Consider the following 22,822-nt stretch of genomic DNA (forward strand, 5'->3'; position numbering starts at 1 on the left):
CAGATTTGGGGAACGGAGACGGCTCGTTCATATTACAGAGAGGTCTATTAAATTGTCATAAGGCATCATTATCCACGTGTCGAGATCCAATACAGGAAATCGGCACTGGGTTTTACTGAGGAATAATTAGATCTAGCCTTTGTCCACTGTGGAAAAGGGAGTCCGGTGACGTCGCCTTTTGCCCCTTTACGTCCGGAGCTCATCAGAAGCCTGGCTTTGCTTGCTTTCAAGAGAGACAGGAAGAATACCGTAGATGGAGATGCCTTCGTTTTAGGTTTACACTTGTTTTTTTTTAGTCTTTTAATTGGGGTTTGATTGCTATGTTGGTGTAAAAGAATAGCAACTCTCCAACGCCTGCGGATCTTTTGCTTGAGATGGAGGACGACGGCCGGCCGAGTTCCAGTACATGCACGAATATCAAAGCAGCGGCTCATTTGGTTGCTGTGCGTCTCCTGGGTGTCCGGGTGTCAGCTTTACAGGATGTAGGACGGATTCTTCTTTATAATTTCGGACAAACTTGAGTATACATATAATATGCTAATGGATTGTGGATTTTTTTTTGAAATTTGACTTGAATCCTGATGAATCTTTGGCTAGTCCAAACATCATTTCCATAGCAGAAATTTTATTTATATAATGTATAAAGGAAAACTAATAATGAAACTTTTTTACTTTAGATTCCTTCTATTATCTTCTTTTTCACACTTTATTTTGACACTTGGTTAACAATGCCCTCTTTTTATCTGTATTTCATTTTCATTTTTCAGACTACATGACAATGAGGAATCAGCTACTATTGCCCCTGGATTTCGAATCCTATTATGTCATGTATATCTATTACCTTATAATAACTTTTACATAATTAAAATAGAAGTTAGTATTTGACATTTTGCATACCTTAAAAAGATGATTTTAATTGAAACCTATATACCTACAGAAAAAAAAAGTTTTGTGAACAAGGATAAAATCTATTATTGGTTGATATAATGGATTTTTTGTTGCTAGTGTTTTAGTCTTGAAAATACCATTAAAACATATACCTCGGTGGTCAAAGCCTCTTGGTTCCAAAATGAGAGGGCTTATGATTTTGGGCTTAAGTGCTATTGATCCACAATATTGAGTTTCAAATCAAGGTTTGCCGATTCGGTACTGGTACCATGCTATAACCATGTCGGTGCGATATGGAGCCTTTTCAGCTTACCGAATGTCTGGTACACCATCTGTACCAAGTACTTGTACAGTATGGTACACCTCATACTGCTTCGTTCGGACTGGTATAATGAACCATGCTTTAAATACTTATAATTGGTGGGTAAGAAATGGGGGTTGCCGGCTTCCTTGGGTAATTACACAAAGGTGGGAATAAACTTAGCTCAGACCGGCTTGGGCTAAGAGTATGGTACTCAGCCAGGCCAGTCAAACACTAGCCCATGGAAGTAGGTTGGGTCCAACATGAACGATTTGATGATCCAATGCAGCGTGGAGCCTTGTATCATGCATGATGCACGTGACCAGAACATGGGAAACCATATTTCGTGCACATCTCGAATCAAACCCTATACATCAATTTATCAAATGGGTGTGATGTGCCTCAAGCCCAACACTTTTTCCGCTGCTATATTGTGAGAAGTTAGTACAAATTATGGCCCTTATTTCACATGATAGCCTTGGCAAAAGCAATGGCTGCAGGATCCTGGGATCAGCAATCTCCGTAGTTCTCAAAGTTACTATTATTTTTACCATATAACAAGGTCTTGCACCCACAAGAATTATTACGGAGACAAAAATCTAAAATTAATTCACTCTTTTCTATCTTGGCCTTTCCATTTCTTCCCATTTATTTCAACTATTTCTTTTGATAAAAATTAAAAAATAACTCCCACACTTGAACAAGAAAACATCTTGATGATGATGATGATGATGATGAAGAATATTAGAATTGCCTGCATGGTTCGATCTGATGGGAATGTGATTGAGAAATGGAATTTGGACCTTCGACATTGCAATTCTGAGTTCCCTTCAATTCCAGAAGAAGTATCTGATGCTTAATTGAGTTATTATGATGAAAGTCATAGCGGGGGAATAGAATTGGTGGCGTGTAGTATGGATAATGATAGGGCATCTGAGTTAGGTGGACTCTAGCCAAGGTTCTTCAAATTCGTTTGGTCCCTGACCAAAAATAATGCAGTGGAGGATGTGAAGGAGTTCTTCTCAAGTAGGAATATGCTCAGTGCCTCGAAAGCAACTTTTGTCACCTTAATTTCAAAAAAGAATCACTCAGGACAATGCAAGGATTACAGACCAATCAGCTTATGTAATTAAGTATATGAAATTGTGGCCAACATGTTGCTGGTTTGAATGAAGGATTTGTTGCCTAAACTGGTTTCTGAAGAGCAAGGAACATTCATTCAAGATGGGAAAATCTCTGACAATTCTCCGGGGGCACAGAAATTTATGCATTCAGCTGTAAATGCTTCAAAAAAAACCCTCATGGTTATTAAAGCTGATATGGAATGGCCTTACAATCATCAAATAACCCTATATATCTATCTATGGTCCTTCATCGCTATGGGTTTCATGAACTGTTCATAAGATGGATGGTAGACTTGATCCTGTTTTCTCTATTCTAATTAAAGATATTTTCCATGGATCTCTGAATGAGGTCAAAATTACAAGCTAGGGAAAATTGATGAGTCAAACTCATGACTTGGCCTAGTGGAGTCAAAAACCTTATTGAGCCAAAAAAGTCAAGATGACTCAATTAGTATTAAAAATAAGAGCAAGACTTGGCCGAGTTTAGCTGATTCCGATTTAGTTGAATCAATGAGATAAAAAAGTTGGCGGAGTCATGAATCTAATTTTTTTGTTTATCCAAGTTCTAAACTCAACCAAGTTAGCCCGAGTCATTGCCAAGTTGGACCAAATTGTTGTAGAGTTTGGCCGAGTCATTCCTAAGTTTGTGGGAGTTGGAGGCCAATAAAGTTTCATGGAAGCATGATTTTATATCTCCATTGATGATGATTAGAGATTAATAGGTTGTTGTGATGATTTTGTGTGCATGAAAGACTAATTATCACAAGTAATAAAGGAGAAGATCATGAAACTTTTGCGTTTCTCTTTTTTTGTTTTTTTTTAATGCATTTGTCTTTTTTTGTATTAATGTCAAACATAAGAAAGTCGGAGCCAGGCTTCTATATCAATTAGCACTAAATAAAAGATGCGCCAACATAATCATATATGTATATATATATTATATTAGTTTAATCAGGTAGTTGTTATGTTTTCCCTAATTAGCCAGTAATATATTATGATCTAACTTATGAAGAAAATAGGAAGAAAACTGGGATTTCTAATCATTCTCAAGGCTCATTCTAGGGATGCTTTCCAAATTCCAGTGGAGGCTCTAAAAGTAGTCCTTCCCTCATGATCAACAGATGGAGATCATTGACCCATACAAAATTAGGGCTAAGTATGAATATAGATTCGTATAGAATGAAGTACGAGGCCCCATACAAAATTAGGGCTAAGTATGAAAATAGATTCATATAGATTTGTACGAGGCCCCATACAAAATTAGGGCTAAGTATATCTAGATGACTATAACCCCATACAAAATTAGGGCTAAGTATGAAAATAGATTTGTATAAAATGAAGTACGAGGCCAGCTAGATGACAATGCCCAATTATTCGAGTTAGCACAATGCAACTCAATTCATCTGATCAAAAATAATATATCCAATCAAGATAAAGGTAATAGATCAGGGATTATCAATTATGGGTTCAATGGTAACCAATAAAAGTCAAAGTGAAGGAAAGATAGGATTGACTAGGTAGCAGCATCCGACGATCTAGGTTAGTTTACTTTGGCTAATATGCATATTTATAGCTTTAAATATAAAATTAAATCTGCTAATATAGATTCACCTATTTGTAGTATCCGAAAATGTCAATATCAAATATAATCCAGATTGACCTTAAATTTATGCTTTGATACCACATGTAACAACTTAGGACCTCACCCAAAAAGGCTAGCATAAAGATATTTTTTGAATTTTTTAGTCCTATATAAATATTCAAGATCTCTCTGGTGAAAAATCGATGTGGGACTAAACACATGCCAGCATGTAGGAGACAAACAATTATTTCTTGCTCTTCTTCATAGAATCAACTAAGATTATTTAGAATGTCATCACCACTTTATTGTAACTCATTCCATTCCCCTTTGCCCTGGCTGCTATTATCCGTACGTTGTAGAGGATTTTTCTTCTTCCTTTTTTTTAATGTAAAATATTGCACATCCATGTAATAGTTCTGGTTGCCCTTTCCTTTTGACAAATGATGCATCATATAAATAGAATATGCATGGTATTTATTTGCTTTCCGTATATACGTACCCAACCAGCTACAATTATGCTATACAGTGGAGACATCTGAAGACATCCCAGATTCCCCGTCCATCTTCTTCAGGGAAGTTAGGGCCTTAGGGGAGCCATTTTTTCTCTGCACAGTCTTGTAAGAGTACCTGCAAGCTAAGTATACGTAGCCACAGAGGCTTACTGCATCTATTACAGCAAGCAACCAATAGAAAAGATCGAGGCGACTCTTGTTCAAGTCCTTGGCAAACCAGCCTGCCCTCCCTCCCTTCTCAGTCAAATGGTCCGCAGCAGTGATCAAGAGACTGCTGAGGAAGTTGGAGGCCCCTATCACGCTCAAATAGAAGGCTATTCCCAGACTCCTCATGTTGTCAGGCACTTGATCGTAGAAATATTCTTGCAAGCCCACGAGAGCGAACCCATCACCCACGCCCAGGATCGTAAACTGAGGGGCTAACCAGAAGACGCTCATGGAGACTGCATTGGCTTGCTCCCCCTGGGCCGCCTTCAGCCTCTTGCTTTCCACGATGGCTGCAACGATCATCGCCAAGACCGAGAACACCATGCCAATTCCGATCCTTCGAAGGATGCTGATGCCCCTCTCATCCCCTGTGGCTCGTCTCAGGAAGGGTACGAGGATTTTCTCATAGAAGCAAACGGAGATGATCATGCCCATGGCACCGAGGGAATATATAGAGGCTGGAGGGATTTCGAAGCTGCTGCCGCCTAGTCTTCGGTCCATTATGCTTCCTTGTTTGATGAAGAAGGTAGGGGCTTGTGCCACGCACATGCCAAACGGTAAGGAGACAAGCCAGATAGGGACCATGGAAAGGACCAATTTCGCCTCCTCGACTTGAGTTACCGTCGCTAGTCGCCATTGATTTAGCTCCTCGGCTGCCAAGGCCGACTCGTCCTCTGTGTGCTCGATTATGGCAGCTTTATCGAGAAATCTGAAATTTAATACTACCACCATAAATCCAAGTGAAAAATGATGATGGATAGATTTGCATAAATGTCTAGAAGCCTTATGAGAAGTTATATAGAGTGGCAAAATAATCTGGTGTGCATGCGCTAAAAGAATAATTAATTAGTGAAACATCTGCAATCGATATATCAGGGACCTTACCTGAGCTGATTAGTGTGGGACAGAAGCCTCTTGTCGCTCTTTTGTGACTTAGGAACCTCGTGCAGTTCCCCAGCATCCGAAGGATGTGGAAGGTGTCTCTTGGCCACGGCTGCCACCAACACTCGTAACATGGGAGTCAGTGGGCTACCACTTGGTACTTGGTACCGATAGAATGGCTTCCCCAGGTAGAAGATCACCAGGCTGACGCCCATTACCGAGGTTAGCAAGATGTCAGCCGCACCCCAGCTCACCTTATCCTGGATATACACAACAACAGTGACCCCCAGCAGCAGCCCACAGCACAGCCCAAAGTTCCACCAGTTGAAGTAGGACATCTTCTTCTTCCTCTCCTCCGCATCATCGTCGTCAAATTGGTCCGCTCCGAAGCTCTCGAGCGATGGCTTATGCCCCCCTGTGCCTACAGAGATCAAATACATGGCCACAAGGAAGACGAGCTCATGAAGTCGCAACGATCTGTGGCAGGTCTCCGGGTTGCAGGGTTTCAAGCTCGGGACCAGTTGCGACAAAGTCAAGAGGATCAGGCCCTGGGAAAAAAGACATATTCCGATAGATTATCGTAGAATAAATGCTTATATTCCAATAGATACTTCTTGACTAATGTGAAGTTTTATTTGCATTCGATATGTCTTGGTCTGCATCCAATGGTATTAGCAATGCAAATGCCGGGCCTGAACCAGCCCATGGTAAGCGTGAAGCGCATGGGGGTGGTTGAGAATTTCGGAATAGTGGGGGCTCATCATGGCTATCCACAACCACTCATGGTTGCTTTCTTTTCTTTGCGAAAGGAGGATCGGTTTCCGAATTCGCTTTTGTTTGCAACGTGGAAGTTGGAATATATCCCTGGTGCCTGACCACGCTACTACTGGCTGCCTTAGATGAATGGAAGCAGAAAAGGTTGCAGTCTCACCGCGAGATAGATGAGGGAGGAGAAGAGGACGGTGGAGAACCTCCCCAGGTAGGCGTCGGCGATGAACCCGCCGAGGAGCGGCATCATGGTGGTGACCCCTGACCAGTAGTTGACGTTCTTGGCCGCCGTCTTCACCTCCTGGTGCAGCACCTTGGTCAGGTATATGATGAGGTTGCTGTCCAGCCCAAAGTAGCTCAGCCTCTCGCTGAACTCTATCGCTGCATGAGAGAAACCGCACACACCTCAAAGGAATAGAATAGAGCATCAAAGGAAAACTCAGGTGGTAATTAAGGACACTTCCTCTCGCGACCATCTGCGGGGCTTATGAATGATCGCTGTTACCTATGATGAAGAAGGATGCTTTCCAAACACCAGTTGAGGCTCTGAGAGGCCGCCTCCCCTTGTGATCAACGGATGAGTCATGGACCCATTTCTTGTCGTCGACTTCTGACTCCAGTACTCGCGCCTTCTTGTCAAGCCTACCTGGTTCCATGGATGAAAGCAGGACTGTAGCTGAAGGAGATAGAGATGCAGAGTTAAAAAGATACCGAGGGAAAGAGTTTAAGAATAGAATGAGGCCGGTGCAGAGGCCGAGTGTAAAAGGAGCTATGTGGCTTCTTTGTATAACATCCATTCAAGCGACATATTCTCCCTTTTTTTCGCAATCATGGCCTTTGCTTTCATCTCCGAATTGAAGAATGCCCGGTCGCTGTAGAGACGAGAATCCGAGTACTCCATGGGAATATGAATGGAACAAGTTAAGATGGTGGATGGTGTATATATATAGCCATGTATGGTAAAGTTAGCTAGCTTTAACCAGACCATATCCACATAAAATATAGAGGTATGATCTTGTGCTTGCGAAAGATGGGTACTGTGGGAGATGAAAATAATTATTTCTCACCTTGTCCGTAATATTATAATCATTAAGAACTCTGAAGCTATGCTTTCAAAAATAAAAAATAAAACTCTGAGGGTACATCTTTATCCCATGTTCCCCACCTCGAGCAGGCCATTTGCATGCATCACACATGGTAAATCCAAGTCACATATAACATGACAGTAATGCATTATCATGCTATTGCCAAAAAAAATTTTAAAAAAAAGAAGCAAAAAACAGAGAGAGGGAGAGGGAGAAAGAGAAGCTTCCCTGACTTATCCTTTTTCTAGACTCCAACCTTTCCCACCAGCTATTTTAAAGAGTGATGAACCATGAGATACATATTTCAGAAAGCCTGAGTCACTCTTTAGCGATTTCCCTTCTTGGCTGGATTTAATGTGGCAGCAGAAGGCATCAGTCATCATACCTTGTCTTAGTTCTCTACTAAACCAACTAGGTTTGGGAGCATAATTGCATGCTCTCATTCCTGTGGGCCCATTGATGAATGAGGTCCATAGGAACGAGGGCATGTGATAGGCATGGTACACGGCTATACGGTCTATACAGTCTATATGCTGTAGGACATAATTTCTTGTAGATAATATTATATTTAGGTTATTCGGTGCATGTCCCATCATTTGAAGTCATTTTCACACATGCAAATTGCAACCAATATACAAACAAGATAACCATTCTTCAACTTCTGACAGCAATATATGATGAAAGTGAAATGAGGAATCCGCTCCTCTTTGATATTTCTTTTGAGATGAAGGACGAGAGACTTACACGCACTATAACCATCCAATCTTAAATTTTTGAAAATATGCTATTCAGGATTTGAACGCTGAACATTTTATTGCTTAGCAAATAGTTTATTCAAAAAGGTCTGCGATTTCGGAGAGTGATGCCCTTGTTGACCCACCCCACCTTTAGCTAGTTCACTTTTTCTTGGTGGTCGTTGCAAGCATAAGAGAACCACTACGTGTAAGAGCACTCGAAAAGAATAAAGAGAACAGAAGAGCTCTTTTAAGTATCCAGGACAATTTTCTGGACCCTTATGATTATTGTTTCGAATTTATATACTGAGCAACGACGAAGTGATTTAACTTGCATTAAAATCCATAAGAATATATGTGAAATCCGAAGTTCTGACGAGACTTATCCATGTACGCCATAATTATCCAGTCTGAAATTTTTGAAAATTTATCATTGAAGATTTGAATGCAGACTTTTTGTTGCTGAGCGAAGAGAGTGCTCAAGAGTGAGTACTTGGAGAGCGACGTTGGTGCGGACACGAATACTGGACTGATTATTGTGCGGGATTATGGTCGTCGCAGGAAGACGGTCCAGCCACTTTCATTGTGGCTGGATTGATTGATGTTTTCTTTTATTATTATTTATTTTGATAGGATTAGTTTGCATATTGTCTTGTGAGGACCTATTTCGAATTGTTTTTTTTTATGAGGACTTATTTGTTATTTGGTGGCCCTATATATATATAGGGCATGCATTTGTTATTTTTTTTTTTAATGAATTATTGAATGAAAATTGGTCTTCTTCTTCCTCCTCCTTTTCTCCTCCTCCTTCTTCTTCTTCCCCTCTTCCCCTCTTTTTTTTTCTCTGTATTTCAATCCGTACTTCCGTCCTGCATCAGCTTTGGTATCAGAGCAGGGCTGACTTTACCTCTGTTGCTGAAGTCAAAGGATCCAGTTTATGGACGGACCCCCGCCGATTCCTTTTCGGCCTTTTCCTCATCTATATTTTGCTGGAGTAGTTGCACCGCGGACACCGGATCGTACAGAGGGTTCCTGCACAACACGCATTCCGAAGAAGAAGGGACGTTCCCTTTCTTCTTTGTTTTCTTCCCTCTCCTTGATCTCATCTCCCGTGACGGCCGTGAGGAAAAAAGGGGCAAAGCCCTCCCGTCGGCCGCTTACCGCCTGTCGCCATTCCACCAAGCCTCCTCGCCATACGCCGTCATCGCCTTCGTCCCCCACCACCACCGTCTCCTTTCCCTCTCCCTTCCCTCTCGGTCCCTGCACAGAAGGGAAGACCCCGTCGCCAGCTACCCCACAGTGACCCGAGCGGCGAATAAGCCGCCTTCTCCCTCTTTTTCCCCCCCCCCCCCCCCTCTCACCGTTTCCCTTCCGGCCGCCGCTACACAGGCGCCAACCACTGCCTTCACCCTGCAGCGCCGCCGAATCGCCATTGGAAGCCACCGCGTTGCCGTGGAAGTTTCGGCCGCACCCTACAGCCACCGCCCGTGGCCGAAGCTCGAAGAAGGACGCCACCTCTTCACGAGACGCCGCCCCAGCACTTTCCTCCGCCGGTGCAACGCCCCCCCGCACCCACCGCCGCAAAATCCGGCGAGATCCGGCGGAAGCGAACGGGCGATTGAAGGTTGAAGGTGATCTACAGTACGGGTAAGCCGTCACCACTCCTCCTCCGCCACCCACTCTGCCGTCCACTGCTCTCTGCGCTCCCGCCCGTTTCCACAGCCGCTGCTATCTCTGCCGCGTGCACCACCGCGCCGCGCGCCGCCCCCGCTCTTCCGTGCCGCCGCTCGCCGCTGTTCGTCGCCGCCTGCTGCCGCACTGCCGCGCCGCCGGGTTGCTCTCACCGCCGCGCCGCCGCGTTGCCGTCGCCGCCGTCGACTGCTGGACCGCCACTGTCGCTTCCCCTGCCAACAGTTGCTCCCACCTCCACCACCGTATCCCGCCCTCCCACCACCGCAACTTTCTGCCTTCCACTGCTGACAGCGCTCCCCGCTCGCTCCCCACCGCCGCTGCCACGCCTGCTGCTGCACCACAGCGCTGCGCGCCGCCCCTGCCCTTCTTTACTGCCGCTCGCCGCTGCTAAGTCGCCGCCGCGCTGCTGCTACATTTCGCCATCGCCGGTCACCGCGCCATCAGCCATCACGAACTGTCCCGACCAAAGCCGCCATCAGTTTTTCTGATCACCTTTCACGGAGGTCTCCGTGACCCCTTCTCTGCCACCGGTCGTCATCGAGCTCCTGTTCTACATCTCTGTAGACCACGTCTCTTCTGCGAGCCTCTCTCCAGACCAGGTCAGCGCTGTTCTCCCATTTCCTGCAGATTCAATTTGCTCAATTAAGTTGGCATTAATTTTCTTAATTTGTGCGTGGTACTGCGTCTACAAATCCAAAATACACGCGTTCACACACGTTCACAAGACAAACAGAAACCCTAGTAGCAGCACTTTTAATATTAACTGTGGAGCTAGATCAATTCGGGGAAACATACGTGGCTCCGTACCCTCTTGCATAGTCCGAAAACTTAGTACTACTGGACTGCATTACTTGTTGGCCTGCGCTTCATAGTAATTTACAGTTTGCTATGACTATTTGCTAGAGAGTAGTTTTAGTTTATATTGAGCATCTACTTTGCAATTGTGAATTCATTTCATGCATTAGGTCTACTTAGGAACCTTTATAGTTGGTCGGCTAATACATTTTGTTATTCATTTTATGCATCTACGTAGTGGTCGTGTCGCATCTCATCTTGAGTCCCCCCTAGACATGGATTCCAAAATTGAAGCCCTATTAAAAGCTATCCATGACACTAATACCCAAGTCCAAGCAAACAACGCCCAAATTCATGACCTAACCACAATGTCCACCCAGGTTAATACTCGACTCGATTCAATTGAGGCTTCAATTCAAAGGGTTATTGAATCCCAAAAGGTTAGTACTCCCCATTTACCGGGTCTTGATGAGGATGATACCCTAGAACAACTCCTAGAACAACACGGTTCGGTTCGGCAGGGCAACTTTGATCATAGGTCTGTTCCAGGTCACCATTATGCCTACCCTCGCCCTAGAGGACCTGGTCCCATTCCTCCTGTTGATAGAGGTCACCGACATACCGTAGAATCTAGAGAGCCTCGTGACCCTGATGACGATGTAATGCGAGGCATTAGGGTTGAAGCCCCTACTTTCGATGGTCGTCTTGATCCGAAGGTCTTCTCCGATTGGCTACACGAAATGGATCATTTCTTTGAGTGGTACAATCTGTCGGAGGAGAAAAAGGTCCGATTCGCTAGAATGAAACTCCTTGGTCGAGCCAAATTGTTTTGGCAAAACACCGAACAACTGCTAGCCAGGAGACATCAACCTGCTATTACCGATTGGGTTGAGATGAAAGAAAAATTAAAAGAAAAATACCTTCCATTAAGTTATCAATCTGACCTCTTAGATCGATGGAACAATTTAAGACAAGGTAGTCGCACAGCTACTGAATACATCGCCCAATTTGATGAATTTATGATGCGTAGTAATGTAGCTGAAGATGAACGTATGATCTTGAGCCGATTTCGACGAGGCCTAAATGATGAGCTTAGGAAAGAACTTATCCTTCGTGAAGTGTCCACCTTAGACCAAGCCTATACATTTGTGCAAAATTATGAACAATTCTCCAAATCTATGTTTGCTAGGCGCCCTGACACCAGGCGGGTCCCCACTAGTGCCCAACCATCTGGACCCAGACCCCCAGTCGGTTCTGTCCCTCCTAAACCCTTTTCTTCTCCACCTATCCAAAACCGGGATATTAAAGGCAAAGGAATTTTAGGTGAACCTCCAAAACCAAGCTCACGAATTCAGTGCTTTAAATGCCAAGGGTTTGGTCATGTTGCCTCCCAATGTGCAAATCCGACTCTAGTTATTGACACACATGAACAGAAGGATGACATAGATAATTTGGAGGAACAAATTTATGAGCCTAATTTAGATGATATTCACGATGTCGAAGACGAAACTGAGGAAGAATCACACACTTTAGGTTGTATCCGACCTACTCCCCGGATAATTGCCCACGAACCTGACCGATCCACTGTGAATGTAGTAAGGTGTGCAATTACCCAGCCTAAAGAGACTGATGACTGGAGACGAACCTCAATTTTCCACACTTACATTAAATGCGGCGAAAAAGACTGTAAAGTTATCATTGATAGCGGGAGCTGCATTAATGCGATATCTTCCAGCATTGTCGCACGCTTGGGTCTGACTCCTGTGTCCCAACCTCACCCTTATAAGGTCTCCTGGATCGACACGTCGTCCATTCACATTAAGGAACGGTGTCTTGTACCTATTCAAATCCTCTCTTATAAAGACACTGTCTGGTGTGACGTACTCCCAATGGACGTAGGTCATCTGATATTAGGTAGGCCTTGGTTGTTCGATCTCGATGTCACCATCTACGGTCGAACTAACTCTTGCTCCTTTGTATTCCAGGGTAAAAAGATTACGCTTAATCCTTTACGGCCCAAAACGCTAAATAAGAGTACAGACAAGAGTACATCAAAGGGGAAGGAACTGCATATCCTTAACCCCACGGAATTTGAGAGGAACGTCTTTAAGGACTCTCCGGTGTTTGCCCTGCTAGTTAAAGAATTTCAGCCACATCTTCAAAGCACATTATCGGCAGAATCCCTCGCTATTCTCGAGGAGTTCAAAGAAGTTTTTCCGGAAGACCTTCCAGATCATTTACCCCCTTTGCGTGATATTCAACACGCCATTGACCTAGTCCCGGGAGCTACCCTTCCTAACCTGCCCCATTATCGGATGAACCCCTCTGATCATGCAGAGCTCCTAAAGCAAATTAACGAGCTCCTACAAAAGGGATTTATTCGGGAGAGTCTAAGTCCTTGTGCCGTACCTGCCCTTCTTACTCCAAAAAAAGATGGGACTTGGCGAATGTGTGTAGACAGTCGGGCTATTAATAGAATCACGGTCAAATACCGTTTTCCTATTCCCCGGCTCGACGATATGCTGGATATGATGGCAGGTGCCTCGATTTTCTCCGAGATTGACTTAAAAAGTGGCTACCATCAAATCCGGATTCGTCCAGGAGATGAATGGAAGACAGCCTTCAAGACAAAAGATGGCCTCTATGAGTGGCTGGTAATGCCTTTCGGCCTCTCAAACGCTCCAAGTACATTTATGCGAGTGATGACTCAAGTACTCCGACCTTTTATGGGCAAATTTTTAGTCGTGTACTTTGACGATATCCTTATTTATAGTCAAACTAAGGAGCAACATTTAGGCCATTTAAGGCAAGTTTGTACGACTTTACGCAACGAGAGCCTCTATGCTAACCTTAAGAAGTGTTCATTTTTCACTACTCACGTAAACTTCTTAGGGTATATAGTCTCCTCTGAAGGTTTATCTGCTGATCCTGCGAAAATCACCGCAATTGTTGAATGGCCTGAACCTAAGAATATTACTGACATCCGTAGTTTTCACGGCCTGGCCACATTTTACCGTCGTTTCATTAAGGGCTTCAGTACACTTATGTCACCTATCACTGATTGTCTTAAACGAGGTGATTTTCGGTGGACACGCGCAGCCGCTAAAGCATTTAATGACATTAAGACAAAAATGACGGAAGCGCCAGTTATGCGACTCCCTGATTTTAACAAAGTTTTTGAGGTGGAATGTGATGCATCTGGCTTAGGAATAGGTGGTGTGCTTAGTCAAGAACGTCATCCTATAGCCTATTTTAGTGAAAAGCTGAATGAGGCTAGACAAAGATATTCCACCTATGACAAGGAATTTTATGCCATAGTCCAGGCCCTACGGTATTGGCGACATTATCTCCTTCCTAATGAATTTGTTCTCTATTCTGACCATGAAGCACTTCGTTTTCTTAATTCCCAGAAAAAACTTAATCATCGACATGCCAAGTGGGTTCAGTTCCTCCAGGATTACACTTTTGTTCTCAAGCATATGTCCGGTGCTGCGAACAAAGCTGCTGATGCGTTAAGTCGTCGAGTAACTCTGTTGTCCGCCATGTCTGTTTCCCTCACCGGTTTTGATAGACTTAAGCTCGATTACTTGTCTTGCCCAGATTTTGGCCAACTCTATAATGCCCTTGCTGATGGACAAGGACCTTTGATTGATGGTGTTTATCTACAAGACGGGTACTTGTTCAAAGCTTCCAAGCTCTGCATTCCGCGCACTTCTGTGCGCGATTTCTTGATATGGGAAGTACATGCCGGTGGTCTCTCTGGACATTTTGGCCGTGATAAGACCATAGAAGAAGTTGAACGTCAATTTTTTTGGCCAAGTTTAAAACGGGATGTTGCTAAAATTGTGGGACAGTGTCGCACGTGTCAACTAGCTAAGCACAAAAAACAAAATACTGGCCTATACACTCCATTACCTGTCCCAGATCGCCCTTGGCTTGACCTTAGTATCGACTTCGTACTCGGCCTTCCTCGCACATTTCGGAAACATGACTCCATTTTTGTGGTTGTGGATCGTTTTTCTAAAATGGCCCACTTCCTTCCTTGTTCCAAAACTTCTGATGCCTCTCGAGTAGCCAAGATATTTTTTGATGAGATTGTTAAGTTATACGGGTTACCAAAAACCATTGTCTCTGATAGGGATGTCCGTTTCATGAGCTATTTTTGGAAAACCTTGTGGCATCTGGTTGGCACCAAACTTAAATTTTCTACGGCCTATCATCCTCAAACCGATGGCCAAACCGAAGTCGTCAACCGAAGTCTAGGTAACCTTCTGCGTAGTCTAGTCGGGGATCACAATCGTAACTGGGATTCTATTCTGCCTGTCGCCCAATTTGCATATAATTCATCAGTCAATCGATCTATCGGGATGAGTCCATTCGAAGTGGTCCATGGTTATAAAGCTCGCAAACCTGTAGATCTCCTACCTATGTCCCCCCATATTCGCATTTCTGAGTCTGCACATGCATTTGCACAGCACATTCATAATCTGCATCAGGAAATTAGCAAGCGCATTCATATGAGTAATGCTCAATATAAGCTACAAGCTGATTCTCATAAGCGAGATAAATCATTTCAAACTGGGGATTATGTGATGATACGTATTCGGCCTGAGCGGTTTCCATCTGGAACCGTCAAGAAACTGCAGGCTCGTAGTGCTGGGCCCTTTCGGGTATTGCAACGCGTGGGTACTAATGCTTACGTTCTTGATCTTCCCTCTGATTTTGGTATTAGCTCCACTTTTAATATTGAGGATTTGGTTGCTTACAAGGGCCCCCTTTCTATTCCTACTGATCCTTTCGCTCCGCCATCACTTGAGCTTGATGATAATCCTCTTCTTGATTCCATCCCATCTCCGACCAATCTAACTTTACCACCAGCACAAAAAGAACAAATTGATGCCATTTTAGATGAGCAGACTGTTTCTACCAGTGATGGGGGTGTTCAGCGTTTTCTGGTTCGTTGGCGAGGACGCCCGGAGTCTGATACTACATGGATTACCCGTGCGGAGTTACAGCGCATTGACCCAGATCTTTTGGAGTACTACCAGAGTCATTCGTCGGGGTCGACTTCTTCTTACCCGGGGGGAGTTGGTGCGGACACGAATACTGGACTGATTATTGTGCGGGATTATGGTCGTCGCAGGAAGACGGTCCAGCCACTTTCATTGTGGCTGGATTGATTGATGTTTTCTTTTATTATTATTTATTTTGATAGGATTAGTTTGCATATTGTCTTGTGAGGACCTATTTCGAATTGTTTTTTTTTATGAGGACTTATTTGTTATTTGGTGGCCCTATATATATATAGGGCATGCATTTGTTATTTTTTTTTTTAATGAATTATTGAATGAAAATTGGTCTTCTTCTTCCTCCTCCTTTTCTCCTCCTCCTTCTTCTTCTTCCCCTCTTCCCCTCTTTTTTTTTCTCTGTATTTCAATCCGTACTTCCGTCCTGCATCAGACGTCCTTCCTGATCCTCTCCCTGGTTCACTTTCTTCATTTAATGTGAGCCACAAGAATGCCACCACCTACAAGAGCACTTGGGACCAACCCAAAGAAAAAGAGCTCATAAGAATCCAGGTCAACTTTTCTGGACCCTTGCAATTATATTGTCTTGAATTCATATAGCAATGATAATGTGATTTAACTTACACCAAATCACATAGAGAGTACATCTGAAATCTGAATTGTTTTTACTTTAGTGATTTTTTACAAAAGATTCGATGGGGTATCGCTTTGTCGTAAACTTTTTCTCTTTTTTGACCAAAAAAATCTTTTTTCTTCTTTTTTGAGTGAAATGTAGCGACCTTTTTCCTTGCAAAATATTTTTTTTTCTTTTGCGCAAAATAAAGGAGACTAACGGGCAATAAGCCACATTAGTCACTAGAAGTTTTATTAAAGAAGAAGAAAAGTTTCAAATACATCCAGGATGACTGAAAAGGGAATTTATATGAGAAAAGAGGAAGGAAGAGACCCAATGAGGTTACAGAACTGTTGCCGCTAGAGCTTGAAGCAACAAACATGGTAAAGAGTAGAAGTGGAAAAAGAACTAAGAAGATAGAGAAGTCTGACAAAGTAGCTCATACATCACAGAAGATCCAGGGATCATCATTTTGCTTGAGATTCTATCATAGTCTCCTTTAGAGGGAACCGAACAAAAGAAAAAGCAGAATAGCAGGGCTTCCTCTCATTCAGAGAGTCACATAGCCAGACACCAGTAGCAGCAGAAAGAAGGCATCATCTATATGCTCATCTGAAGAGGAAACACCCGCTCCTCTAAGCTTCCTTATACAATCCCACAATTTGCCAAAACCAAGAAGGGACTTATGATCATGGATATTAACTGGCTATTAACCAAGCTAATAGCAAAGAAGACAATAATTAAGGATAGGAAACTTCAATTCAGAAAGATTCGATTGTTATATTCCTTCCAGCTGCACCAAAGAAAAGCCACAATTAGCATGAGCATTGCAGAATGGGTGTCTCTTGAGAAGTAAGCTGATACCTATTTGGTACATAAGTCCTCTAGATCACCATTTGGACAAGGGACATTTAGGTGCAAGCAAAGGATGCTCCACATTTCAAAGGCAAAGCGGCAACATAGGAAGAGATGACTGTTTGTTTCTAGAGGATCAGAGCAATAGGGTCAGCCACCATGGGACTTACCCATTCTTTTCAAGATGTTTCCCCTGATGTTTAAGTTTGTCAAAGAGTGCCATCTGGAAGAAACATCTGACTTTCAGAGGACTTTGAGTTTCCAGATAATAGAAGCAAGGTCCCATTTAATTCCGGTTGAGTCAAGAAAGCTACACAGAGATGGAGTGGTGAATATACTAGAGACAACAAGGGACCATGAGATATCATCAGGTTGATTTGGATCTAACCAAATTTCATAGAGAAGTCTAGACAGTTGCTGCAGTTCAGTTGTAGACTCAAGTCGAAAGAGAAGACCCACACCGGAAGTGCCAAGAATTGGATCTTCGATTAAAGAATTGAGCCACATACCTAGATTTGAGTCTAGAAGCTTGATAGAGGTTGCGAAATTAGGCCCTCAAAAGTAGATTCAGGATCTATTTGTACTTCCAAAAGAGAACTTTCAACCCATTTCCAACAACAAAAGAAGATTTATTCTAAAAGGGTTGCAAAGAGGAGAGAGTATACCATTGAGGATAGCGGAGCATTTCCGCTTTGGCTTCCAACAATCAGAAGGTTTACACCTTTTAAAATAGAAGCAAGATCACAGCTTTTTCCAAGGGGCTCGATCATCATGAAGGTATCTCCATCCCCATTTAGCTCACAAAACAAATTGAATGCATCCAAATTAAATGAAAATGTCCAACTCCCCCATATTGAATGCCTAAGACATTCTCCATTCAGAAATACACACTGATTTACAAAAAATAACATGCAGTTATGTTTAAGTGATCATTAATTCGGTTACAATTTTACATTACTTAAAACAAAAATGTACCAGGAAACCAGTAGGTGCTCCTCAAGGATATCAAAGTGCATCATCAACCTCACTTTAGAACACATAGTTCGTCATTTGGACCATGTAATCCTAATAAGCCACAGATGGCCTCTTGTTGAAGATTCAAGAACATCTTATTTTCTCACGAAAAGATTAGTCAATGCCTAATTGCTTTCATTTAGCAAATCAAAAGTTTAGGATTAAATAACAGTAATCCTTCTTTTGGGATCACTACTATGAAATGTCACCTTCTGTTCTGAACCCAAATTTTTCCCAGTAAAAGCACTGAGAGGTGTGCCAACTGGCACAGACCCAAGTCCTCTAGCTATAACAAGTACTAGTTAATAGCTAAACGGTGCACAATTTGGTGACAGCTTTAGAGCTATAATATGACTTTTTCATTCCATGTCAACTGATATAAGTACATATTCCTTTTTTAGATGCAGCTCCCCATGCTAGATTGCTCTAACAGATATATAAAAAGCTAGTTTAATGCTATAAACAGGGTCCACAGGATGGGTATTTTGGCAATTCAAACCTATTGCATGACACAGAACACCATTATACTCAATATAAATGATCAGGTGGAAAGAAGTGCAGGAATCTGCAGAAAAGCAGCATGGTGCATAAAATCAGAATCAGAGCCAAAGCTAACAAGATGCAAAGGCAGTTTAATGTTAAATGCGTCCACAGGGTCAGTTTCCCACTAGAAAATAAAGCCATTATCCTTACACATTCTATATGAACAGGTGGAAAGAAGCGCAAGAATCTACAAATAAATAAGCAAAGAATCAGCATCATATATCAAATTGGAAGCAAAGCAAAAGGTAGAAAGATGCAAAGGACGCGACCTTTGACCGTCATTTGGTCGCCAAAATCACCTATGATTATGAAGCACCTCCATGGCTCCACTTGATTGGCTGGCTAGGGCCTCTTCTAGGGTGAGGTGGTGCAACATCCAATAAAATTACCCTGCTCTTAAGGCATGCAGGTGAACCAGCGTACCATATTGTGGGAAGAAGAAATGAAGTTATGGTGGATTGGAAGGACATTGAGACTATCTGGACTGAGAGCAACAGAAGAGAGAACCCTCAACTTTTAAAGCCTGAAGCAAAATGTGGTAATTAAGGGGCATATTTAGTGCAGAAAAGGGCCAGTTCTAGAAAAAATGTTGATGCTTATGCACTGGACGACCATGATTTGCTAAGTCACTTGTGCTGTTTGTCGAAAGACAGCTTCATATCCAGTGTTTCTACAAAAGCTATCACTCCAAGAGCTGTTTTCCAAGCTTATGCTGGTCGACACAACATTTGGGTTTGTTGCCCACTTTAATTAGGCGGTCTGAGCTGATCATGACCACTTAATGTAACTATGTTCAGGATGCCACCCATGGAAGCTAAAATACCCATTCAAGAAGAAAAAAAATTAGTAGATGTATCTCCTGAGTAACTATAAAATGAACATATGCTACTGTCGGAATTTAGTATCCTCAAGACTTCTGTCAAGTTGGACGCAAACCAGGTCAAAAGCCACAAGCACTAGCACTGTCCATGCAAACATTAAATCCCAGGGAGCATATTGCCTGTGATCATTAGTGGATCAACCATGTGAAAATATTGAACTGCTTGAGCTAACTTGTATTCTTCTACCACATGCCGTTGCTAAACTCAGTTCTCCTTAATCCCTCACCCAATCAAAAAGAATCTACCAAGTATTTTCTTTTCAAATCAACCAAGCAGCAAGCTAGGCATGCATCTCTTGCATTTGCAATAATTAAGCATTGATTACTCATTAAAATTTTAAATTCCTCTTGCATACTGAAAAGGGAAAAATAAAAGGATTTTACATACCTCTTGATAAACACCTCTTGTAAAATTGCTAAGCAGAGTAGCTGCTATGGTAATGGACCAACCAATTGATGATGACTTAATCTGCTGATAGACTCATGTGATGCAAAAGGAACTTCATTATAAAAAGTTAGAATCAAATCAAAAATATAAAACAGGCACCACATTCTCAAAAGTGCTCAATTCAGTGCTCAACTGTTCTACCATGCTTCCATGCCATGACAAACAGAAGCACAAAAGAACTCAACAACCTAAACTGCACAGGTCATCAATCTCTTAATGGAAAATTTTCTTCTCAAAAAGAGGAATCTAACTTCCAGAGTCTGCAGAATGAAGCATAAGGAAAAGTAGAAAAGTAATCTACACATGGGTTGATTTCTTATGAAGCCTTTAAGGCTGATCCACTTTGATGTCGCACTCCTTTTTGGAACTTAATCAACTAAGTAGAACAGCAAGCTCGCTTTACATTCCCTGAAGAATCAGCAACGTTGATAGTTGTTCCTTGAATGGGTGGTCCTGCTGTCCCTGCTGCCTCTTGAGCAGCAAGTGCCTTCTTGCTTATTATTTGGTAAATCTCTGTCAAAATATGCTGGAATGCCTTCTCAATGTTGAATGCTTCCAATGCTGAGGTCTCTAGAAAGGAAAGCCCCTCCTTCTCAGCCAATAGCCGGGCATCATCCTCTGAAACTGCTCGTAGGTGCTTCAAGTCGGACTTATTACCAGCCATCATAATGACAATGTTGGAATCGGCATGGTCTCTAAGTTCACGAAGCCATCTCTGTACATTGTCAAATGTTTGCCTCTTTGTTATGTCATAGACTAGGAGTGCTCCCACTGCACCTCTGTAATATGCACTGGTGATCGCACGGTACCTCTCTTGACCAGCAGTGTCCCATATCTGTGCCTTGATGGTTTTCCCTTCTATCTGTTCAGAATATCAAATTATTGCAGCACTGACAACTGCATCAATAAAGCAAGAAGTAGAAACTAAAGTATGATGGTTAAATAATCAGTTAACAGGGGAATTAATACCACTTTGAATTTAGGTTAAGAGACCCATTTCGTTGATGATGCATACTACAAAAGTAGTGAAAAACATATTAACATGTAATTTAAAAAGAAGCATGCATCATGGCATTCCTTTAGGGAATACATACTCGTGTTACCATCCACAAGCATCAATTGCAACATAATTCACTAAAGGAAAAAGAAAAACATATTTCTTTTTATAAAATCTTTCAGGAAGATGGTTAGTATGAACTGAACAATGAAGATGTAAGAGGAGAATATGTTAGGTAGAAACATTAAGGTGACTCAGCAAACAATTAATGTTTAGCAGATTCATCCATCAGAAGAACAATTCTATTTATGGAGCAACTTGCACTTACAGAATAAACAAGTAAACAGAAACTTCTCCCTAGGCTATATGCCGAAAGTAAGGAAGTGGCTGGAATTGCCATTCTAATATGTTTTTAAACTCATAAGACCCTGAGTATTCTGAAAAAAAGGGAAAAACAAAGAGGCCATGACGCCATCCATCATTAAGTACTAACCTATAGAAACTAGTTTAAACTTTAGTTCGCCCCTTAAGGACTAGCAAAATGGCTCAAAGGACAGAAAACTAAATAAATCAGCAGGATACATATTTAGGAAACTTTGGTTCACTTCTTGACTAACTAATCAGCAAGATGTACAAGAAGAAAACTCACTTGAAATAATTGTTGGATTGGAAGAGAGAAGTGTTATTTTTGTTTCACCTAGGAAAAGTTCGAGCATCATTCTTTTCCCAGTCCTCAGATGTTCACAGCTACATCTACATATGTCTTATAGATTCATTGTCCTCCTACATGACTTGTGAATTCATCGCTGCTCCTCTGAATGACATGAATTGTGGATTTAGACACATAAGGTAGACAAACTTAATCTTCTGTTATCCATGATAATTCTTACATAAATCGCAGAACCAATTCTTTACAATATGAATCTATTGGTGCAAAATTTACATGCAAAACACACGATGAAATACAACCTTCGATCTTGTAATGAGATTTACCATAGTAAAGAAACAAACCAAATGAAGTTGATAAATCACAGTACTGGACGATCAAGAAGGACATAAACTTGATAAGCGTATTCAAATTTGAGATCGTGGCCGTGCTTATTCCTGTTGCATAACCAATAGAACGGAATTTTGCTTTTGCGCCTATAACAGATTCCTTCCCCTCGAATTCTTTATATATCCGAAGAAACCGAGAACGATCATTTCACCACAAAAAATAAACAGACCGACAAACAAATAAACAAAATGAAGCAATAAAACCGAGTATACGCTGAAAAGGGCAAATAAATGAAATAAAGCAAGAACCCGAACAGAGATCGGAAACAGGTGCTGACCTGAAGAGTCCTGGTCGCGAATTCGACGCCGATGGTCGATTTAGACTCCAGACAAAACTCATTCCTGGTGAATCTCGACAGGATGTTCGATTTCCCCACGCCAGAATCACCGATCAGCACGATCTTGAACAGGTAATCATACTCATGATCCACTCGATGCGCCATAACTTTTTCCTCCTCCTATCTGCCCTCCGATCTGAGCCCGATCCATACCATAAAAAAATGGCCACCAAGTCAAACCGGCATCAAAAAAAAAAAAGGAATCAAAATAGTCGAAATCAGATCGAAGAAAATCCTACCTCCGATCGAAGGAGGGTGCAGAGAGCGGAAAATTCGATGGTTTCAGGAGGTGGGGGGATCAGAGAGACAGAAGGGGAAGGCAGGTGCCAATGCCAACGGCGAGAAACGGAAAACCGAAAAAAAGGGCGTTTTGATTTGAAATGGCCCAACCATTATTTTATTTTATTTTATTCTATTCTATTATTATGCGTTACTAAATCCCGGATTTTTTTTTTCACTCTTTAAATTTCTGTTCACTCTA

At 42.2% G+C, this 22,822-nt stretch overlaps 3 protein-coding genes across 3 annotated transcripts; 1 reads left to right on the forward strand and 2 right to left on the reverse strand.

Moving 5' to 3' along the window:
- Window positions 1–4,348: 4,348 nt before the first annotated feature.
- On the reverse strand, window positions 4,349–20,010 carry LOC103704114 (protein NRT1/ PTR FAMILY 5.6-like). Its single transcript, XM_008787268.6, has 5 exons — window positions 19,891–20,010; window positions 6,770–7,136; window positions 6,428–6,645; window positions 5,500–6,044; window positions 4,349–5,323 (listed from the first exon to the last, which is right to left on the reverse strand). Exons 2-5 carry the CDS (start codon window positions 7,059–7,061, stop codon window positions 4,414–4,416), a joined length of 1,965 nt encoding a protein of 654 aa, XP_008785490.5. The 5' UTR covers window positions 7,062–7,136; window positions 19,891–20,010; the 3' UTR covers window positions 4,349–4,413.
- On the forward strand, window positions 10,939–15,750 carry LOC149753083 (uncharacterized). The gene is made up of 2 exons (XM_089924980.1): window positions 10,939–14,310; window positions 15,046–15,750. Exons 1-2 carry the CDS (start codon window positions 10,939–10,941, stop codon window positions 15,748–15,750), a joined length of 4,077 nt encoding a protein of 1,358 aa, XP_089781106.1.
- Window positions 19,989–22,737, reverse strand: LOC103704113 (ras-related protein Rab11C). Its single transcript, XM_008787267.4, has 3 exons — window positions 22,581–22,737; window positions 22,282–22,477; window positions 19,989–20,812 (listed from the first exon to the last, which is right to left on the reverse strand). Exons 2-3 carry the CDS (start codon window positions 22,444–22,446, stop codon window positions 20,327–20,329), a joined length of 651 nt encoding a protein of 216 aa, XP_008785489.1. The 5' UTR covers window positions 22,447–22,477; window positions 22,581–22,737; the 3' UTR covers window positions 19,989–20,326.
- Between the last annotated feature and the right edge of the window lie 85 nt (window positions 22,738–22,822).

Source organism: Phoenix dactylifera, chromosome 8 (assembly GCF_051530095.1).
Source record: "Phoenix dactylifera cultivar Ajwa chromosome 8, Ajwa_hap1_PhDact_Kaust_v1.1, whole genome shotgun sequence".
In the NCBI taxonomy this organism is placed as follows: domain Eukaryota; kingdom Viridiplantae; phylum Streptophyta; class Magnoliopsida; order Arecales; family Arecaceae; genus Phoenix; species Phoenix dactylifera.